The sequence below is a fragment of the Canis aureus genome, chromosome 26 (genome assembly GCF_053574225.1).
Source record: "Canis aureus isolate CA01 chromosome 26, VMU_Caureus_v.1.0, whole genome shotgun sequence".
NCBI classification, from domain to species: Eukaryota; Metazoa; Chordata; class Mammalia; order Carnivora; family Canidae; genus Canis; species Canis aureus.
Genome location: NC_135636.1, coordinates 30,911,899 through 30,932,386, shown reverse-complemented (window position 1 = coordinate 30,932,386; position 20,488 = coordinate 30,911,899). Strand labels below are relative to the sequence as shown.

Below are 20,488 nucleotides of genomic sequence, written 5' to 3'. Positions count from 1 at the left end.
AATGGACAATATAGGCATAGTCCCTGCCTTTAGGGATAGTCAAGCCCCAGAGACAGGCTCTAAACCCATAATCAGGGATCCCTGGGTGGCGCAGCGGTTTGGTGCCTGCCTTTGGCCCAGGGCGCGATCCTGGAGACCCGGGATTGAATCCCACGTCGGGGTCCTGGTGCATGGAGCCTGCTTCTCCCTCTGCCTGTGTCTCTGCCTCTCTCTCTCTCTCTCATTCTGTGTGACTATCATAAATAAACAAAAATTTTAAAAAATAAAATAAATAAATAAATAAACCCATAATCAGTTACAATTGTGTTAGATTTTAGTGACAGTGCATTTTTTTTAAAGATTTTATTTATTTATTCATGAGGGACAGAGAGAGAGAGAGGCAGAAACATAGGCAGAGGGAGAAGCAGGCTCCATACAGGGAGCCTGACGTGGGACTCAATCCCGGGACTACAGGATCATGCCTTGGGCCAAAGTCAGGCTCTAAACCGCTGAGCCACCCAGGCGTCCCAACAATGCATTTTAAGGAACTCTGATTAAGAGTGTGTGCTGAGGGACTCCTCAGGAAGGCTTCACCAAGAAAGAGACATTTTATCCAGGGAATGAAGGATGAAAGTGGGTTGGTTAGGCAGATGGGTCAATCAGGGACAGCATATGCAGCTCAGTGGCAACAGGGGCAATGCTAGGGCTTCCAGGAGGGGAAGAGGTCCTTCCCGGCCAGTTGGTTTCACTCTTGTTGGAGGAAGACCTCCACAAGACTTGCTTGCATTGTTTATTGAGGCCTCAGGCATTTCCCTGCACCATGGGATGGCCAGGCCCTGTGCTGCAGATGGCTCTGAGGAGCTCCAGTTCAGGATCACCAAGTGGATCTGCACATGTGTCTGGGAGGACATATAGGAACCAATCCCTTTCCAGGATCACAGTCTCATTCTTCCCACATCTACCTGGAGCATAGGCCCATATACAACACAATGTCCAGCTCTGTGTCTTCTCCACCAATGCCCCATCCCCTTGGTCCTTGTCTGTCTATTTGCTCTCCCTCCCGCATTTCCTGGGGCATCTGTCTAGAGGGCATCACAGAGCCTTCCTTCAGGAGCGTCTGTGAGACAGATAAACTTTTCATGCTGACCTTGATTGCTTTTCATAGCTTTATGCAGTGACATGCTGACAAGTGTGTCTCTCTTTTCCTATTGTTTCAAAGACCCCTACTGAAATGGGATGAAGAGAAAGGAGAGGGAGGGACACTGGGATGTGGGTGAAGTGGCTCTCAGCAGCCTGTGGAGGGCAGGTTTTGCAGGATGAGAAGGCCTGGACAGGTATCAGGAGGTCTAGTTAGGCAAGGGGGGCTGATCCCTGAGATAGATGAGGAGATGAGCATCCTGTGCTGAGGGAGCTGCTTGCCAACTACCATCCAAACTCAAAATTGTCCTCATGGCCACCATGTCCTTGGGACCAGTCTTGGTGTAATGGTGTGGGGGAGGAGGCAGCTTGGCATCCTCTGGCTCTGTGACTCCCTCTCTGTCAGCATCCCAGGGAGTCTGGGCCTTTTTGGAGAGATGCTACTGCTGTCTGTTGGAGTCCTCCCAACCTGAGCCCGTGAGTAGCCACAGTTATCACCTACCACTAGTGGCACAGTGCCCTGTCTCACCTCAGTTCCCTTGCTGTGCAGTGGAGCTGACTAGAGAGGACTATTTCAGCGCCTTGTGAGGGCCAAAGTGATACACCCAGTCAGACCCTGACACTCAGCAGCTGCTTAGTAAGGGATGGCGGGTATGTGGCCAGGACACTTGACTGAGCCACACACACCTGCTGGGTGTCTTTTCTTGGCCAGCCTGGCACAATGGGCCCCTGGGATCCCACCTCTTCTTGGGGCAGCACAGACCTCCACCTGTCATCCTGGACAGAGGGCATGGAAGAGCCATGCTACCCACATGCATGGCACTCTAGAGTTACAAAGCCTGTCCACATCTGTGATTTCATTGGCCCTTCTAGGAATCCTCCTCTCTTGCTCCCCTTGGACCTCAGCCCTCAAAGTTAGTTTGTTCAGTCCTTATATTATTAGAACTTCCAGAAACTGCCTTCTAGAAACTGAGCTCAAATGGGTCATGATCCTGGGGTCCTGAGATCAAGTCCTGCATCAGGCTCCCTATAGGGAGCCTGCTTCTTCCTCTACCTATGTCTCTGCCTCTCTATGTCTTTCATGAACAAAAATCTTAAAAAAGTAAAAAGTTTAGAAACTGAGCTCAGAGACCTGTGCTGATATCTGCTTAGAGCTATAGTTTTTAAGTTTGCTGAACAGCAGAATCCTTTTATCAAAATCTACCTTTTTAAAAAAAATGATTGTATTTATTTATTCATGAGAGACACAGAGAGAGGCAGAGACACAGACAGAGGGAGAAGCAGGCTCCATGGCTCCATACAGGAGAGATGTTGGACTTGATCTCGGGACTCTAGGATCATGCCCTGAGCTAAAGGCAGGCACTCAACCACTGAGCCACCCAGGCGTCCCTATCAAAATCTTCTCGAACATCTTATGAAAAGCGATTGTAGCCAGGAGCCCTACCCCTCTTGCCACACCAACCCTTTCCCTGAGGTGATACCAAAAGATGTCTGGGCATCCCTAGGACTCTGTAGAGGCCACTGGAAAAGCTTCAGATTCCAGGGTAGACCTCCTGGGATCTCAGCAGACATGCTCCCCAGGGTGCTCATGGTAGGGTTGATGGTGGAAGCCCAAACTCCAGTAGACTTCAAATGGGGAGGGAAGACTGACCAAGAGGATGACCATCTCTGTCTCTCCATCCAGAGAGAAGCAGGGCCACAGCCGTGGCCCTGAGCAGTTTCCCAGTAGGCGAGCACACAGAGCCATCACTGAGACTGGGGGATCCATTGACCATCACCTCTGAGTAAGTCCTATCCTAATGAGGGAATGGTGGGGTGCTTCCTTCCCTCTGGCACCTGAATATTCACTCATGGGAGAAGGGGCCTCTCCTTCCAAGAGAGAAGAGCAGGGAATTTGGTGCTGAGCCACATGTAGCCTTAATGGTGGGATTAAGGAAGCCTGACACACCTGTAGGGAGAAGCTATAGATGGGCAGGGCCTTGTAGGGGGCCCTGAATCGTGCCATTTCCTGCATAGGAGGTACCAGCACTGGTGGTACTGCCTATCTTTCCCTGGTGCAAGGAACCCTGGGAAGAGGGCCAGGTGCAGGAGCCAGCTTGGCAGGTCCTCAGGAATCCTAAATGAGCAATTCCCCTCTCCTTTCCCTCTCCAGAGATGGAGACTGGTGGACAGTGATATCAGAAGTTTCAGGCACAGAATACAGCATCCCCAGCAGCCACGTGGCCAAAATCTCCCATGGGTGAGTTCACAACCCCAGCCCTGCCTTAGGGGGAACTTCCTACTTTCCCTTTCCCCAAACATGGTCCTTTTTGGCCAGTCCTGTGCTGAGCAAAACTGGGGACAGGGGAGAATCAAGCCCAGGCCCTGTCTTCAAGAAGAGCAAACAGGTTGGCCTGTGAGACCTGGGAGCCCAGAGGAGGGAGCTCAGAAAGGACATCATAGAGATGGCCTCTGGGCTTTGAAGGGTGGCTGGGAGTTCAATGGAGGAGAAATGCTGAAAGGGAGCAGCCTGCATACATGTCCTAAATGTCCTGAGGCAAGAAAACAGAGGGGTGGTGCCCCATATCTTGGCAAGCCTGCCCTTCTAAAAGATGCCTCACAGTGGGCAGGACACAGGGAATCTTACACAGTGTGAACCATCACTTGCCGCAAGTGAGTGACAAAAGAAATCAACTCCAGAACAAATTCTATGTTATGAGAGAGAAAGGAAAGGAACTGCCTTTCAGTGGGATCAACCTGCATAACATGGAGTCAGGCAAGTATGCTGTGTGTGCTATGACAGCTACTCTTCTGTGAGCAAGTACTGCTCTGGCACTGGATGGCCTTCCTTTTCTGAGACTCACAGGATGTCTGGCTCTGATAAAAGTAGCACAGGGATGCTGAGATGTGTGGACACCTCACAGATTCAGCTTGTGTAGAGGTCGTTGGCACCTAAGTGGAGCCCATCTTCCATTTCCTGCTGGCTTGGCCCTGCTGGCCAGAGGTTTTACATCCCCAGTGTGGCACTGAAGTTTCAGTCAAGGAGACACTGGCCATGTCCAAGAGTCCCCTTCCCTTGCCACTCCGTCTCCATTCTCTGTGTTTGTAAGTCCTATGAATGACTTGTTTTATTTACTATAAAACTAGGCTACATTTGCTGCTGGCACCAGGCAGGCCACAGCTTCTCTGATTTATTTCCTTAGAATGGACTCATCCCTGACTCTGGCTTTGACTGTGGAATTTCACACAATGACAGGGAGGTGGCCATTTCCATCAAGTTGGCTTCTGTAGTTTTTCCCAGGGAATCACAGGGCATGATTCTGGGAATATTAGAAGGCTAATGGACTAGTAAGCCAAAAAATTCCTGCAAAGACACCTTGAACTCTGTATTACAGTTAAGTCCTTCAAGGACATAGGTGAAGGATTATGTGAAAAGAGAAAGAAAATAGGGGGCCAGACTAATCAACAATCCAGCAGTAAAAGGGGCCCCAAGGAGAAGGTCATAAAGATCTGTACTTTGGGAGCACATATGGTGATTGATATCTTGCATGATTTTTTCCAAGATTTTATAATGTCTTGGGACATCTGGGTGGCTCAGCGGTTGAGCACCTGCCTTCGGCCCAGGGCATGATCCTGGAGTCCCAGGATCGAGTCCCACATCGGGCTCCCAGCATGGAACCTGCTTCTCTCTCTGCCTGTGTCTCTGCTTCTCTGTGTGTGTGTCTCTCATGAATTAATAAATAAAATCTTAAAAAAAAAGATTTTATAATGTTGAGCATTCTAGTTCCAACATTTCTACCCACAAATAAGCTCCAATGAGAGTTAGAGCTCATTGATAATGAATACATGTTCACTTGCATGCCTTTTGGCTGTAAAATTAAACTTTAAATGTTCAAATAAAATATTTACTAAAATTACAAACACACACTCAGGCAATTCTTAGAAAGGTGAGTGGCTAGCATAGGGATAGTAGAGGAGCTGGGCAATTGATAGGAGAGAATCTGCGATCACCCCACCTTCCTCCAGCCTCCTGGCCACTTGGGAATGAGGTCTCCAGGCAGAAAAGAATGGGGCTAATCCCATGAGGTTGTCCTCCAAGGCCTCTGGAGCTAGGACCAAGACAAAGCTGGGGGTCCCTTGGAGACCAAGGTACAGATGGAACTCTGAGGCCCAGAGAGAGAGGAGGGGTTTGAGTAGAGTCTTGGCCCACCCATGCCCAGGCTGACCTCTCTCTGTCCTTCCCCCAGGTGGCTGTATGAAGGCCTGAGCCGGGAGAAAGCTGAAGAACTGCTGTTGCTGCCTGGAAACCCTGGAGGGGCCTTCCTCATTCGGGAGAGCCAGACCAGGACAGGTGGGTAAGCTCAGCCGTGGCTTGTCCCTTGAATGCCAAGAACCAAGTGCGAGGTGACTTAGGGGTGTAAGTGGGAAGTCAAATGTGAAGGGCTGGTGTATGTAGCCTTGGAGCCAGGCAGTCTAGCTGACTGACCACCATGTTGCTGCCCTGGAAGCCCATTTCTAAAAGTGGGTGTGAATGGCCCATAGTGGGGATCCAGGCTCAGCCTACACTTTAGCAACTGGGTCTTGTAATAGAGTATAGTCACAAGATTTGCCTGCCCTGACCAGCAATGATTCCTCCCTCCCCAAAACACAACACAATCCTGAATCTTGACAAATGGTTGTCAAGTTCACAAGGTCTCTGTGCTCTGGGTCACCAGCCAGTCAAAAAGAGAAAACTCTTTAGAAGTCAGCTCTTGATCTTCTTCTTTCTACTGTACAGAAGGGGGAAGATGGAGAAACAAAGGCTTGAAGAGGGGTAGGGACATGTCACATTGCACATTCATAGGGGACTTCTCCCACTTCAGGTACAGGGCTTTTGCAAACAAAACACAAAGTTGGTAGAGTCTGTGTCTGCTTCCCCTGCCTCCCTCTGAGCTGCTGCCCTAAGACCCTTAGAGTGGGGGCAGAGAAGGACGTTGAAAGAGTGGTGGCACTGACATTTATGGTAGGCCGATTAAGTATCTTCAGGCAACCCTTTGGGGATTGTACTTCCAGTGTCCCCATTTCACAGATAAAGAACCTGGGCTGAGAAAGAAGAAATTATTTGCCTGGGGATACCTAGCTAAGTGTGAAGCTGGGATTCAAACCCAGCCAAGGTCCTCCTCACTTCAGACACCCAGGAAGGGCCTACATGTCACAATAATGGTGGAATTCCAAACACAGTGGCAGACTAAGGAGGAGATACTTAACGAATATGGACAGGCCTGTGCTTGCCCTAATTTTCACCAACCATGGTGGGTTGTCAGGGTCCTTTACTCTCAGGCTCCCTACTGGGTCCTCCTCCAGCACATCTTTGCCTCTCCGTCCCTTCCTTCAGAAGTTCTCTGGGTTGACCTCTCCCCAGCACCCCCTGCTACTTTCCAGGCATCTCCCACACACACACCCAAAGGTAGGCTGGGGCTGGAGGCTGGGGGCTGGCCTGAGTGCAGCAGCTGCAAACAGGAAACCACAGCAGTGGAGCTGACTGGGGCAAAAGTGCTGCAAACCAGGCCCCAGTGAGCTTGAGAAGCCACAAGAAGTGCTCTGTGCTCAGCTGCCCCGTCCCCACCCCTTCTCTGGCCTGGTTCAGCCACAAACCACATGACCAAGTGACCAGCACTTACTGCCCATTTCCTAAGAAGGTACATATACATGGGCAACCCAGGTGGCTCAGCGATTTAGCGCTGCCTTAGGCCCAGGGTGTGATCCTAGAGACCCGGGATAGAGTCCCGCACTGGGCTCCCTGGGTGGGACGCCTGGGTGGCTCAGCGGTTGAGCATCTGCCTCTATCTGCGGGATAGAGTCCCACACTGGGCTCCTTTGTGGGACGCCTGGGTGGCTCAGCGGTTGAACATCTGCCTTTGGCTCAGGGCATGATCCTGGAATCCTGGGATCGAGTCCTGCTTCAGGCTCCCTGCATGGAGCCTGCTTCTCCCTCTGCCTATGTCTCTGCCTCTCTCTGTGTGTCTCTCATGAATGGATAAGTAAAATCTTTGAAAAAAAAAAAAAAAAGAAAGAAAGAAAAAAAAAAGCTGCTGCCTTTGGCTCAGATCATGATCCCAGGGTCCTGTGATTAGTCCCACATTGGGCTCCCTGCTCAGCAGTGACTGTTTTCTCCCTCTCCCTCTGCCCCTTTGCCTGCTTGTGCGTGTGCTCTCTCTCTCTCTCTCTCAAGTAAAAAAATAAAATCTTAAAAAGGAAAATAAAAATCCATAAACATCCACAGGATTGCTGGGATTAAGGTTAGATTTGACTCTGAGCTTCCCCATAGCCAACCCCAAAAGGAGATAGATCAGAATGCTGCTCTCATTATCAAGAAAGGAAGAGATTTGTCAGTTCTGCAGGAAAGGCAAGTTTCCCCAGTACTAATTTCTAATCTCTCATCTGAGTCTTCCTGTAGGATAGTGTTTGTCAAGCTGCAGGTTAAGACCCCTTGGCGGGCCAAGAAATCAGTTTAGTTTGCTGGTTATTATAGAGCAGTGTGTCTCAAATCTGGGGAGCCATCACAATCACCTAGAGGGCTTAAAACAAAGAACTGGCACACACCCAGGTTTCTTATTTGGTAGGTCTAAGGCAGGGCCTGAGACTACCTTTCCAACAAGTTTCCAGGTGATACTGCTGTTCTGGGGACCACACTTGAAGATCTAGGAACCCCTAGGTAATGTCAGTTAGGTGTCTGATTCTTGGTTTTGGCTCAGGTCATGATCTCAGGGTTGTGAGATCAGCCCCACGTCTGGCTCTGAGTTTAGTGCAGTGTCTCCTTAAAAGTCTCTCTCTTGGGATCCCTGGGTGGCGCAGCGGTTTGGCACCTGCCTTTGGCCCAGGGCGCGATCCTGGAGACCCGGGATCGAATCCCACGTCGGGCTCCCGGTGCATGGAGCCTGCTTCTCCCTCTACCTGTGTCTCTGCCTCTCTCTCTCTGTGACTATCATAAATAAATAAAAATTAAAAAAAAAAAAAAAGTCTCTCTCTTGGGCAGCCCAGGATTAAGTCCCACGTCGGGCTCCCTGCATGGGGCCTGCTTCTCCCTCTGCCTGTGTCTCTGCCTTTCTCTCTCTCTCTCTCATGAATAAATAAATTTTAAAAATCTTTTTTAAAGAAGTCTCTTTCAAAAAAAAAGTCTCTTTCTCCCTCTCCTCTGCCCCTCCCCCTGCTCTCTCTCTCTTTCTCTCAAATAAATTAAAATAATAATAAGCATCCTAATTTTTTATTTTTTTAAATTTTATTCATTTATTCATAGAGACACAGAGAGAGAGAGAGAGAGGCAGAGACATAGGCCTTAGAAGGAGAAGCAGGCACCATGTAGAGAGCCTGACGTGGGATTCGATCCAGGGTCTCCAGAATCACACCCTAGGCTGCAGGTGGCGCTAAACCGCTGAGCCACTAGGGCTGCCCGCATCCTAATTTTTTTAAAAAGATTTATTTTAGAGGGCAGCCCGGGTGGCTCAGTGGTTTGGCGCTGCCTTCAAGCCCGGGTGTGATCCTGGAGACTGGGGATCGAGTCCCACGTCGGGCTCCCTGCATGGAGCCTGCTTCTCCCTCCCTGCCTGTGTCTCTGCCTCTCTCTCTCTCTCTCTCTCTCTGTGTCTCATGAATAAATGAGTATAAGCTTAAAAAAATAAAATAAGAAAATAAAAAGATTTATTTTAGGGGTGCCTGAGTAGCTCAGTTGGCTAAGCATCTGCCTTTGGCTCTGGTCATGATCCCAGGGTCCTGGGGTCAAGCCCCACATTGGACTCCCTGCTCAGCAGGGAGTCTGCTTCTCTCTCATCCCCCTGCTCGTGCTCTCTCTCTCTGTCAAATAAATAATTTTTAAAAATATTTATTTTAGAGAGCAAGAGCACATGAGCACGAGTGGGGGGAGGGGCAAAAGGAGAGGAAGAGAGAATCCTCAAACCAACTCCTCCCTGAGCACAGAGCCCAATGCAGTGCTCGATCCCAGGACCTCATGAGATCATGACCTGAGCCAAGATCAAGAGTCAGCCACTTGGGATCCTGGGTGGCGCAGCAGTTTGGCGCCTGCCTTTGACCCAGGGCGCGATCCTGGAGACCCGGGATTGAATCCCACGTCGGGCTTCCGGTGCATGGAGCCTGCTTCTCCCTCTGCCTGTGTCTCTGCCTCTCTCTCTCTGTGTCTATCATGAATAAATAAATAAAATCTTTAAAAAAAAAAAAAAAAAGAGTCAGCCACTTAACTGACTGAACTACCCAGATGCCCCTGCTTTAGGTAATTTTAAGTGTGTTCTGGGTCACAGTATAAAATATCATACTGTGGTTTGTAGTCAAAAAAGTTTGGAGGTGCCTGGGTGGCTCAGTTGATTAGGTGTCTGACTCTTGATCTCAGCTCAGGTCTTGATCTTAGGGTCATGAGTTCAAGCCTTTGTTGCTGGGCTCCATGCTAGGTATGGAGCCTACCTTTAAAAAAAAAAAAAAAAAAGTTTGGCACCACAGCTCAATGGGGCCTGAGTAACATCAGAGAACACGGGTTCTCAGACTTGAGTGTCTGAGATTTTATTTATTCATGAGAAACACAGAAGGAATTGCCAGGGAATGTTCTTGACAATAGACTTTTGGGCCCCTTCCAAATCTGACTCTTTACTGGGTTCAGAGGTCAGAAACCTGCTTCCTTCACAAGGTTTCTGGGTGGTTCTTATGTTCTTTTTTTTTTTTTTTTTAAGATTTTGTTTATTCATGAGAGACTGAGAGAGAGAGAGAGAGAGAGAGGCAGAGACAGGCAGAGGGAGAACCAGGCTCCATGTAGGAAGCCTGATGTGGGACTTGATCCCAGGACTCCAGGATCACACCCTGAGCCAAAGGCAGATGCCCAACCGCTGAGCCACCCAGGCGTCCCTTTTTTTTAAAGAAAGATTTTATTTATTCATGAGAAACACAGAAGGAGAAAGACAGAAACTTAGGCAGAGGGAGAAGCAGGCTCCATGCAGGGAGCCTGTGGGACTCCATCCCAGAACTCCAAGATCATGCCCTGAGCCAAAGGCAGTCGCTCAACCACTGAGCCACTCAGGCATCCCTTATGTTCTTTTACTTTTGAAAACAAAGTTCCATTCTAGGGAAACTAGAATTAAGTAGTAAGAGACAATGTTGTTTACATTTACATAATGCATCTTGTCATATAATAGTAATTAACTATTGATTGAGAGAATGCTATCAGAATCGAGTTTTACTTGCATGAAGGTCCAAATATACCTCTGGGATGGGAATTCTGCAGGGGAATTTGAGTCTGTGTGTGGACTCAGGAGGAAGGCTGGGGGCTCCCAAGAACAGTACTCAGAGTTTAGACTGGGGAGGGAAAACCCTCTCCATCAACCCCAGAGTCCCTCTGACATACTTGTATATGTTCTAAGCCTGAAGGATGTCATGACAGAGCCTGAGTCAGGCCCCAAACCTTGGTTGTGAAGGAGCCTGACCACTTTGTGGAGTTCACAGGACTGCTCCAAAGGTCAGCACCAAGACCAAGCCCCAGTAGCATTACCTCCTCACCTTCCTGCTGTCCTACTAACTATGTGTCTGTTCTGTGATGGGCACTTTAAGGAAGATTGATGATCAAGGCATGCTTCCTGCCACAGAGGGGTTCACTTCTGTCAATCCTGTCAGTGGGAAGCATTTGTTGAGCATTTCCTCTGAGTCAGGACTGCTAAGTCATGGTTCCTATCCTCAGGCTGCAGACAGTGAAAAGTCCAAGATGCAGCATCCCCAAGGCTATCAGCTTCTCAGACACCTTAGCAGAGGAGGTTCAGGAGGGTCCTGCTAGGTCCACCTCCCACACACAGCCTCCAGTCTGATCCCTCATACCACTGTGGATCCTACCCCACCATCATTGGAACACCAGGGAAAACATGGTACCTGACCCCAGAGCTCCCTGCAGGCCAAGATGTGACACTGGCTATGGGGCTGGAACTTTCTGGAATCCAAGATTGTACTTTCTTTGCCTTATTCCTAGTGGGTCTCCCTCCAGCCCCTGCACCCAGCCATAGCTCCTAACATAACTTCCCACCGCCACTCTTCTGGCCCACTGCCCACCAGAACATTCTGTGAATAAACCACTTGCTCTTTTTCATGGCTGCAGCCTTGAACACACTCCTCCCTCCGCCTTGGAAAGCCCTATCCTCCATTCTTCCACTTGGTGAACTCACTCTCATCCTTCATGACCCATTTCTTTTTTTTTTTTTTTTTTTTTTTTAAATTTTTTTATTTATTTATGATAGTCAGAGAGAGAGAGAGAGAGAGGCAGAGACACAGGCAGAGGGAGAAGCAGGCTCCATGCACCGGGAGCCCGACGTGGGATTCGATCCCGGGTCTCCAGGATCGCGCCCTGGGCCAAAGGCAGGCGCCAAACCGCTACGCCACCCAGGGATCCCCATGACCCATTTCAATGTTATTTCCCCAGGCTATTTGTCACTCTTTGCTCTTCAACCACTTCTGTAGCTTCTGTAAGCTTAGTTCTTTTTTTTTTTTTTTAAGATTTTATTTATTTATTCATGACAGACAGAGAGACACAGGCAGAGGGAGAAGCAGGCTCCATGCAAAGAGCCTGATGTGGCACTCGATCCCGGAACCCTGGGATCACACCCTAAACTGAAGGCAGATGCTCAACCACTGAGCCACCCAGGCATCCCTGTAAGCTTAGTTCTTTTTTTTTTTTTTTTTTTTTTTTTTAATTTTTATTTATTTATGATAGTCACAGAGAGAGAGAGAGAGAGAGAGAGAGGCAGAGACATAGGCAGAGGGAGAAGCAGGCTCCATGCACCGGGAGCCCGATGTGGGATTCGATCCTGGGTCTCCAGGATCGCGCCCTGGGCCAAAGGCAGACACCAAACCGCTGCGCCACCCAGGGATCCCTGTAAGCTTAGTTCTTAAAAGAAAAAAACAAAAAACAAAAAACAAGGTATGTGGTCTAAGAGCACAAGAACTAAATACTCAAAATGGGGACCATAGAGGAAAATTCTGGCTGTGGGAAGTGCCAGCCAGACAACAATTCCTTCCCAGAGTATGAAAATCTGATTATCTATGGTCTGGGCCTACTGTAGTACAGGCATGTAGTAAGTGTTCAAAGTATGTATACTGAATTAACGAATGAGTGAATGAGTGCATGAATGTACATTGAGGGAAGGGGAGAGGATGAGGAGCTGGGGTAGACTTTCCCCCAATACCATGTCTTCATAGACAGTGGTAGGCATGCAAATAGTGGCAAACACTTCTCCAAACTGCTTGTAATCATGGCTCCTTCTAGTATCTATCACACAGACTCATTCATTCATTCATTCAACAAATGGATACATATATATATATATATATATATATATATATATATATGTATTTTTTTTTTAAGATTTTATGTATCCTTTCATGAGAGACACATACACAGAGGCAGAGACATAGGCAGAGGGAGAAGCAGCCTCCCTCTGGAGAGCCCAATGCAAGACTTCATCCCAGGACCCCAAGATCACTCCCTGAGCCGAAGGCAGACGCTCAACCACTGAGCCACCCAGGCGCCCCTCAACAAATGGATATTATGTGCTGACTCTGTGCCACCTATTGTTCTAAACAGTGGGGATTCAACAATATGAAAAGCAAAATCCCTGTCCACAAACCAGCTGGCAAAATCAACAGTGAACAAATAAATAATAAAGTGTGTGATCATGGTAAGTGCCACATAGAAACAATGAAGCAGCATAAGAGAAACAGAATCATGGGACTTGTGCAAGTATACAAAGTCCTTGTGGTAGATGCATCCTCAGCAGAGGCAAGTGTGCCTGGAAGCAAATCCAAGGTTGTTGGGAGTCAGGTCATGCAGGGAAAGGACTTTTGTTCTCAGTAGGGGAGTGACATAAACCGATCCCTCCACTGCTGCAAAGAGAAGATTTGAGGGTGGGGTGATGAGGTGGACATGGGAAGGCACATGGCAAGTTGTTGCAGGCTCCACCAGGGTGAGAAGTGGTCGGATTCTGGATATGTCCTGAATGTAGCCAGCAGGGTTCTCTGCCAGCCTGTATGTGAGGTATGAGACAATGGAAGCAGTTAGAAGGATGACTCCAGGGTTAGAGCTTAGTAATAGATGCACAGTGCTGCTGTTTTCTGAGATGGGCAGATGGAGGAAGGGTAAATCAGAACCATCCTTCAGGAGGCTCATGGTTGGTTGTGTGTGTTTTGGAGTGAGGAATAGAGCTGACTGACAGGCGAGCAGGACTCTTGGTGCCACAAAAGCACTGCTGCCTGGGCAAGCTTAGAGCTGGGGCTTCTCCTAGGAAGGAAAGGTGTTCTGGAGGGAAGTTGTCTGAGCAGAACTGAGTTGTAAAGGGAAAACTGATGGTTACTCAGGTGGAAGACTGTTCTATACAAAAGAACAGTGTGAGCAAAGGACCACAGACTGATTACAGGTTGTTGGGTGCTTGCTACATGCCAAACACTGTTAAATGCTTTACCTGCCTCACCACTTGAAACCTTGTGGAGACCTGGTGAGACTGGGAGAATTGTTATCCCCCTTTACAGATGAATAAACAGATCTGAGAGGTCAAATAATGTGCCTACAGACACAGCCAGTGAGCATGGGGCAACAAGGGTGTTAAAGCATGTGGCTGTGTATGGGATTTGAACTCAGGGAGTAGGAGTTAAAGTGGAGATGTTCCTGGAACTGTGAGAGAGCGGTAGGTATTTGGGACTGGCTGGAGCATGTAGTGAGAAGGAACATGGGATACCAGCACTAGGCCAGTCAGAGATGGTAACCTGTCTCCACAGTGGGGTTGTCAACCCTTCGTGGGGTTGATGGAGCTTATTTTCTCTGAGCCTACCAGCTAGATACTCAGTATGGCTACCCTTCCTGTTTTAGTAACTGTGGTGACAGTGAGTAGCATGGGGTGGCTGGGAGAACCGTCCAGAAGATATAGGGACTTGGTCACTTAGTTCAGCTGGGTTGGTTGGCCTTCTGGGCTTATTTTAAGATACTTAGCCATTTACCAACCACAGAGTTATTTCAGAGTCACAGCTTACCTCCAGAAGAAACTTTTTTTTTTTAAGGTTTTCTTTTTAAGTAATCTCTATACCCAGTGTGGGGCTCGGACCCACAACCTTGATATCAAGAGTCATATGCTGTACAGTCTGAGCCAGCCAGGTGCCCCCAGGTAGAGAACAAGGAAAAGGAAGCAGGGACTCTACTCCACACTTCTCAATTTATATTGACGTTGTGTCCTATAGCCTTGCTAAATTCACTTATTAGTCCTAGTAGCTCTTTTGTTGATTCCTTGGGGTTTTCTACATATATGATCACATTATCTATAAATACAATTTGCTTATTTTCCAACCTGTATACCTTTAATCTCTTTTTCTTGCCTTATTGTACTGGCTAGGACCTCTACTATAATGAATAAAGTGATGAGAACATTCTTGCTTTGTTCCCAATGTTAGAAGGAAACATTCAGTCTTTCTTATTAGTTTATTACCTACAGATGTTTCACAGATATTCTATATCAGGTTGAAAGTCTTCTGTGGTAGGCAGGATGATATCCTCCCCAGAGATGTCCAGATCCTAATCTCTGGAACTTGTGAATATATTACCTTATATTGCAAAAGGGAGTTTAGAGATGTGACTAAATTGAGGATTTTTTAGATGGGGAGATTGTCATGGATTATTCAGATGAGCCCAATGAAATCACAAGGGTCTTTATAAGAGAGAGGCAGGGTGCACCTCGGTGGCATAGTCAGTAAAGCGTCTGCCTTCGGATCAGGTCATGATCCCAAGGTCCTGGGATCAAGCCCTGTCCAGCTCCCTGCTCAGCGGGGAGTCGTGCTTCTCCCAGCCCTGCCACTCCCCCTGCTTGTGTTCTCTCTCAAATAAATAAATACTTTTTAAAAAAAATAAGAGAAGCAGGAGGGTTAGAGTTTGAAAGAGATTGGTGATGAGTGTTATGCTGTTGGCAGACATTTAACTGAGTCACCCAGGAACCCCTCTTCATTAAATGTTTGGAAGAACTAACTAGCAAAGCCATCTGGACCCAGGGTCTTCTTTGCAGGAAGTTTTAAAATTATGAATTCAGGACACCTGGGTGGCTCAGTGGTTTAGCATCTGCCTTCAGCTCAGGTCATGATCCCGGGGTCCTGGGGTCAAGTCTTGCATTGGGCTCTCCGTGGGGAGCCTACTTCTCCCTCTGCCTATATCTCTGTCTCTTTCTGTATCTCTCATGAATGAATAAATAAAATATTTAGGGCAGCCTGGGTAGCTCAGCGGTTTAGCGCCGCCTTCAGCCCAGGGCGTGATCCTGGAGACCTGGGATCGAGTCCCATGTCAGGCTCTCTGTGTGGCGCCTGCTTCTCCCTCTGCCTGTGTCTCTGCCTATCTCTCTCTCTCTCTCTCTCTGTCTCTCATAAATAAATAAATAAAATCTTAAAAAAAAATAAAATCTGGGATCCCTGGGTGGCGCAGCGGTTTGGCGCCTGCCTTTGGCCCAGGGCGCAATCCTGGAGACCCGGGATCGAATCCCACGTCGGGCTCCCGGTGCATGGAGCCTGCTTCTCCCTCTGCCTGTGTCTCTGCCTCTCTGCCTCTCTCTCTCTCTCTCTGTGTGTAACTATCATAAATAAATAAAAATTTAAAAAATAAAATAAAATAAAATCTTTAAAAATAAAACAAAAACATGGGATGCCTGGTGGCTCAGTGGTTGAGCATTGGCCTTCAGCTCAGGGCATGATCCTGGAGTCCCAGGATCAAGTCCCACATGGGGCTCTGCATGTGGAGCCTGCTTCCCCCACTGTCTGTGTCTGTGTCTCTGTCTCTCTCTCTCTGTCATGAATAAATGAAATCATAAAAAATAAATATAAATAAAATAATAAAATAAAATTATTAATTCAATTTAGATAATAGATATAGAGCTATTCAAATTTTCTATTTTTCATATCAGTTTTAGTCACTTCTGTCTTTTATGGAATTTGCCCAGTGCACCCAAGTGGTAGAATTTACTGGCATAAGTTGCTCATAATATGCCATTCTTATTCTTTTAATATGTGTAGAATCTATAGTGATGTCCCCTCTTCATTCCTGATGTTGGTAATTTATTGCTTTTAAAAAAAAAAAAACAGTCTAATTTGAGGTTTATCATTTTTTTTAAAGTGTCTTTTTTTTAATTTTTATTTATTTATGATTGTCACACAGAGAGAGAGAGAGAGAGAGGCAGAGACACAGGCAGAGGGAGAAGCAGGCTCCATGCACCGGGAGCCCGATGTGGGATTCGATCCCGGGTCTCCAGGATCGCGCCCTGGGCCAAAGGCAGGCGCCAAACCGCTGTGCCACCCAGGGATCCCTGGTTTATCATTTTTTAAAGTAAACTCTGTGCCCAATGTGGGACTCAAGCTCATGACCCTGAGAGCAAGAATCACATGCTCTACCAACTGAGCCAGCCAGGCAGTCATTAGGTTTATCAGTTATATCAATCTTTTCAAAGAATCAGCATTTTGGATAATTGACTTTTCTCTATTTTTTAAAATTTCATTTATTTTTGCTTTATTTTTATTTCATTCCTTCCACTTAAATTTATTCTTCTCTTTCTAGCTTAAGGTAGAAACTTTATTTTACACCTTTATTTTCTTGAAATGTTAGCACTTAAATCTACAAATGGGGGTTCTGGCTGGCTCAGCTGGTAGCAAATGTGACTCTAGATCTTGGGGTCCTGAGTTCAAACCCAACGTTGGGTATAGACATTATTTTAAAAAACAAACAAACAAACAAACACGTAAAGCTACAAATGTACCTTTATTGATTTAGCTGAGCTCACAAATTTGTGTTTTTATTATTTAGTTAAAAATATTTTTTTAGGGATCCCTGGGTGGCGCAGCGGTTTGGCGCCTGCCTTTGGCCCAGGGCGCGATCCTGGAGACCCGGGATCGAATCCCACGTCAGGCTCCCGGTGCATGGAGCCTGCTTCTCCCTCTGCCTGTGTCTCTGCCTCTCTCTCTCTCACTGTGTGCCTATCATAAATAAATAAAAAATTAAAAAAAAAAAAGTTTAAAAATATTTTTTTAGAAAAAAAGGAGGTGCCCAGGATGCACCTAGGCATCTCAGTCTGAGCATTTGACTCATGGTTTCAGCTCAGGGTTGTGAGACTGAGCCCCACGTTGGGCTCCATTCTCACCAGGGAGTCTGCTTGACATTCTGTCTCTTGCTCTGCCCCTTCCCCTCCCCTCTCTAAAAAAAATAAATCTTTTTTTTAAAGATTTTACTTATTCATTCATGAGAGACACACAGAGAGAGAGGCAGAGACATAGGCAGAGGGAGAAGCAGGCTCCATTCAAGGAGCCTGATGTGGGACTCAATCCCGGGACTCCAGGATCACACCCTAAGCTGAAGGCAGATGCTTAACCACTGAGCCACCCAGGCATACCCCAAAATAAATCTTTATAAAAAAGGGGGGACACCTGGGTGGCTCAGTGGTTGAGTGCCTGCCTTCAGCTCAGGTCGAGATCCTGAGGTCCATGGATCGAGTCCCACATTGGGCTCCCTGTGAGGAGCCTGCTTCTCCCTCTGCCTGTGTCTCTGTCTCTCTCTGTTTCTCATGAATAAATAAATAAAATCTTAAAAAAAAAAAGGGTGCCTGGTGTCTCAGTGGTTAGAACATGTGACTCTTGATCTCAGAGTCCTGAGTTCAAGCCCCATGTTAGATGTACAGCTTACTTAAAAAACAACAGCAAAAACAGGAGCACCTGGGTGGCTCAGTGGGTAAGCATCTGCCTTTGCCTCAGGTCGTGATCCCAGAGTCCTGGGATCAGGCTCTCCACAGGCAGCCTGCTTCTCCCTCTGCCTATGTCTCTGCCTCTCTCAGGAATAAATAAATAATATCTTTAAAAAAGTTAAAAATATTTTCTAATTTTGCTTATTTTTTCTTTGATCTTTGAGTTATTCCCAAGTATTTGGGGATTTTTCCAGATATTTTGTTATTAATTTATAATTAATTCTGTTGTGGCCAAAGAACATAACTATTTTTTAAAATATTTTATTTATTAATTCATGAGAGACACAGAGAGAGAGGCAGAGACACAGGCAGAGGGAGAAGTAGGCTCCATGCAGGGAGGTCGACGCGGGACTGGATCCTGAGACTCCAGGATTACTCCCTGAGCTGAAGGCAGACACTCAACCACTTGAGCCACCCAAGCATCCCATATAACTATTTTTTTAAAAAGATTCATTTATTTACTTTTAGGATTTTATTTATTTGACAGAGAGATAGAACACAAGCGGGGGAATGGCAGAGGGAGATGGAGAAGCAGGCTTCACTGAACAGGGAGTCCGATGCGGGGCCCAATCCTAGCACCCTGGGACATGACCTGAGCCACCCAGGTAGTATAGTCATCCCCACTGTACAGGTAAGAAAACTATGACACAGAGAACCTGTTTATTTATTTGAGAGAGAGAGAGAGGCAGCATGCAGGGAAGGGCAGAGGGATAAGTAGAGGAGACTCTGCTAAACAGAGTCTGATGTAAGGCTCGATATCACTACCCTGAGATCATGACCTGAGTTGAAATCAAGTTGGACTCTTAACCAATTGAGGCACCCCAAGGATAGAACTATTGATTTCAATTCTTTCAAATTTGTTTTTATGGTTCAGTCTATAGTCTATCTTGAATATTCCATGTGCACTTAAAAGAAAGTATATACTATTGTTGAGTGCTGTGTTCTATGTTGTCAAGTTGGTTATATTGTTCAAGTCTTCTATATCCTTATTAATTTTCTGTCCTATCAAGTACTGAGACAGGAGTGTTGATATGTCCAATTATTATCATGGATGTCTATTTCTTCTGTTAATTCTGTCAGTTTTGCTTCAGATATTTTGAATCTCTGCGACTGAGTGCATACAAATTCAGGATTTTGAAATTTTTATTTATTATTTTAATTTATTTATTCATTCATGAGAGAGAGGCAGAGGGAGAAGCAGGCTCCCTGAGGGGAGCCTGATGTGGGACCCAGTCCTTGGACTCTGGGACCAAGCCCTGAGCTGAAGGCCAATGCTCAACCGCTGAGCAACCCAGGGGTCCCTATGTTTGTTTGTTTGTTTTTTTAAATCTTTATTTATTTATGATAGTCACACACAGAGAGAGAGAGAGAGAGAGAGAGAGGCAGAGACATAGGCAGAGGGAGAAGCAGGCTCCATGCATCAGGAGCCCGACTTGGGATTCGATCCTGGGTCTCCAGGATCGCGCCCTGGGCCCCTGGGCCAAAGGCAGGCGCCAAACCACTGCGCCACCCAGGGATCCCTGTTTCTTTTTTTTTTACGTCCCTCTCTTATCTGTTAGTACTCTTGGTCTTGCATTTTGCTTTGCCTGATAGGACTACTCCAGCTTTCCTATTGTTTCATGATACATCTGTTTCCATCGTTTTACTTTTAGCCTGTTTTATTTATTATTCAAAGTGTGTTTATCATATAGTTGAGCCTTGCTTTTTAAAATCCAGTTTGTAAAATCTCTGCTTTTCCTGAGTGGTTAGGCCACTTCCTCAAAGTAAATTCTTCCTAAAATAGAGCAGTGCTTGTGGTTTAGGAAATTAACTCCTGCTTTTTATTGGCATTCCACAGGGTAAGGATAAGGGACTGGATCATGGTCTCTTCTTCCAGGTTCTCTGTGCCGTAGTTTTCTTATCTGTAGAGTGGGGATGACTATATTACCTCAAAGCACTGTTAGGAGGATTAGAGGAGCTAATCCACATAAAGCACATAGTAAACACTCACATGAAATCTACCAGTAGGGGCATCTTGGTGGCTTTGTGTTTGCCTTTGCCTCAGGTCATGCTCCAGTGGTCCTGGCATCAGCCCCCTGCTCAGCGGGGAGTCTGCTTCTCCCTCTCCCTCAGCCTGTCACTCCTCCTGCTTGTGCTTTCTCGCTCTCCCTCTGTCAAATAAATAAAAATCTTAAAAAACAAAACAAAAAAATCTACCAGGAGCTTTAGATCCTAAGATGACAGTAACAAATTATTACTATTATTTTACTGAACACCCTCTCTGTTTGGCTTTGAAGTGTTGGCTTAAGAAATTAATCCCACTTTAGTTATAAAGTGCTCTCCTGTGTATCTTCTTCTGCTGAAAACTACTATTGCAAGCCTATGTGTTCAGTTTTTTCTCCGTAAATTTTTCAACTATGTGCTTTCCTTTGCTAGTCAGTCCTTTTTTTAAAAAAATTGAATTTTGTCGAAACCCAACCGTACACTTTAATGCATGCATTTTATTGTATAAGTTATACCTCAATAAAGTTGATTTTTTTAAAAAAATTTATTCATTTATTCATGAGAGAGACAGAGACAGAGACACAGGCAGAGGGAGAAGCAGCCTCCATGCAGGGACCCTGATGTGGGACTCAATCCCACAC

General features: G+C 46.6%; 1 protein-coding gene across 5 annotated transcripts in view; it reads left to right on the top strand.

The window, feature by feature from the left end:
* Positions 1-20,488, top strand: part of SLA2 (Src like adaptor 2) — a 31,741-nt gene that overhangs the window by 6,960 nt on the left and 4,293 nt on the right. For 4 of the 5 annotated variants that reach the window (XM_077873018.1, XM_077873015.1, XM_077873019.1 and 1 more), the window contains exons 3-5: positions 2,801-2,900; positions 3,269-3,355; positions 5,343-5,446. In XM_077873018.1, coding sequence (XP_077729144.1) covers positions 2,801-2,900; positions 3,269-3,355; positions 5,343-5,446 — 291 coding nt within the window. The remainder of the gene's footprint in view (positions 1-2,800; positions 2,901-3,268; positions 3,356-5,342; positions 5,447-20,488) is intronic. The other variant, XM_077873016.1, reaches the window with a different exon arrangement.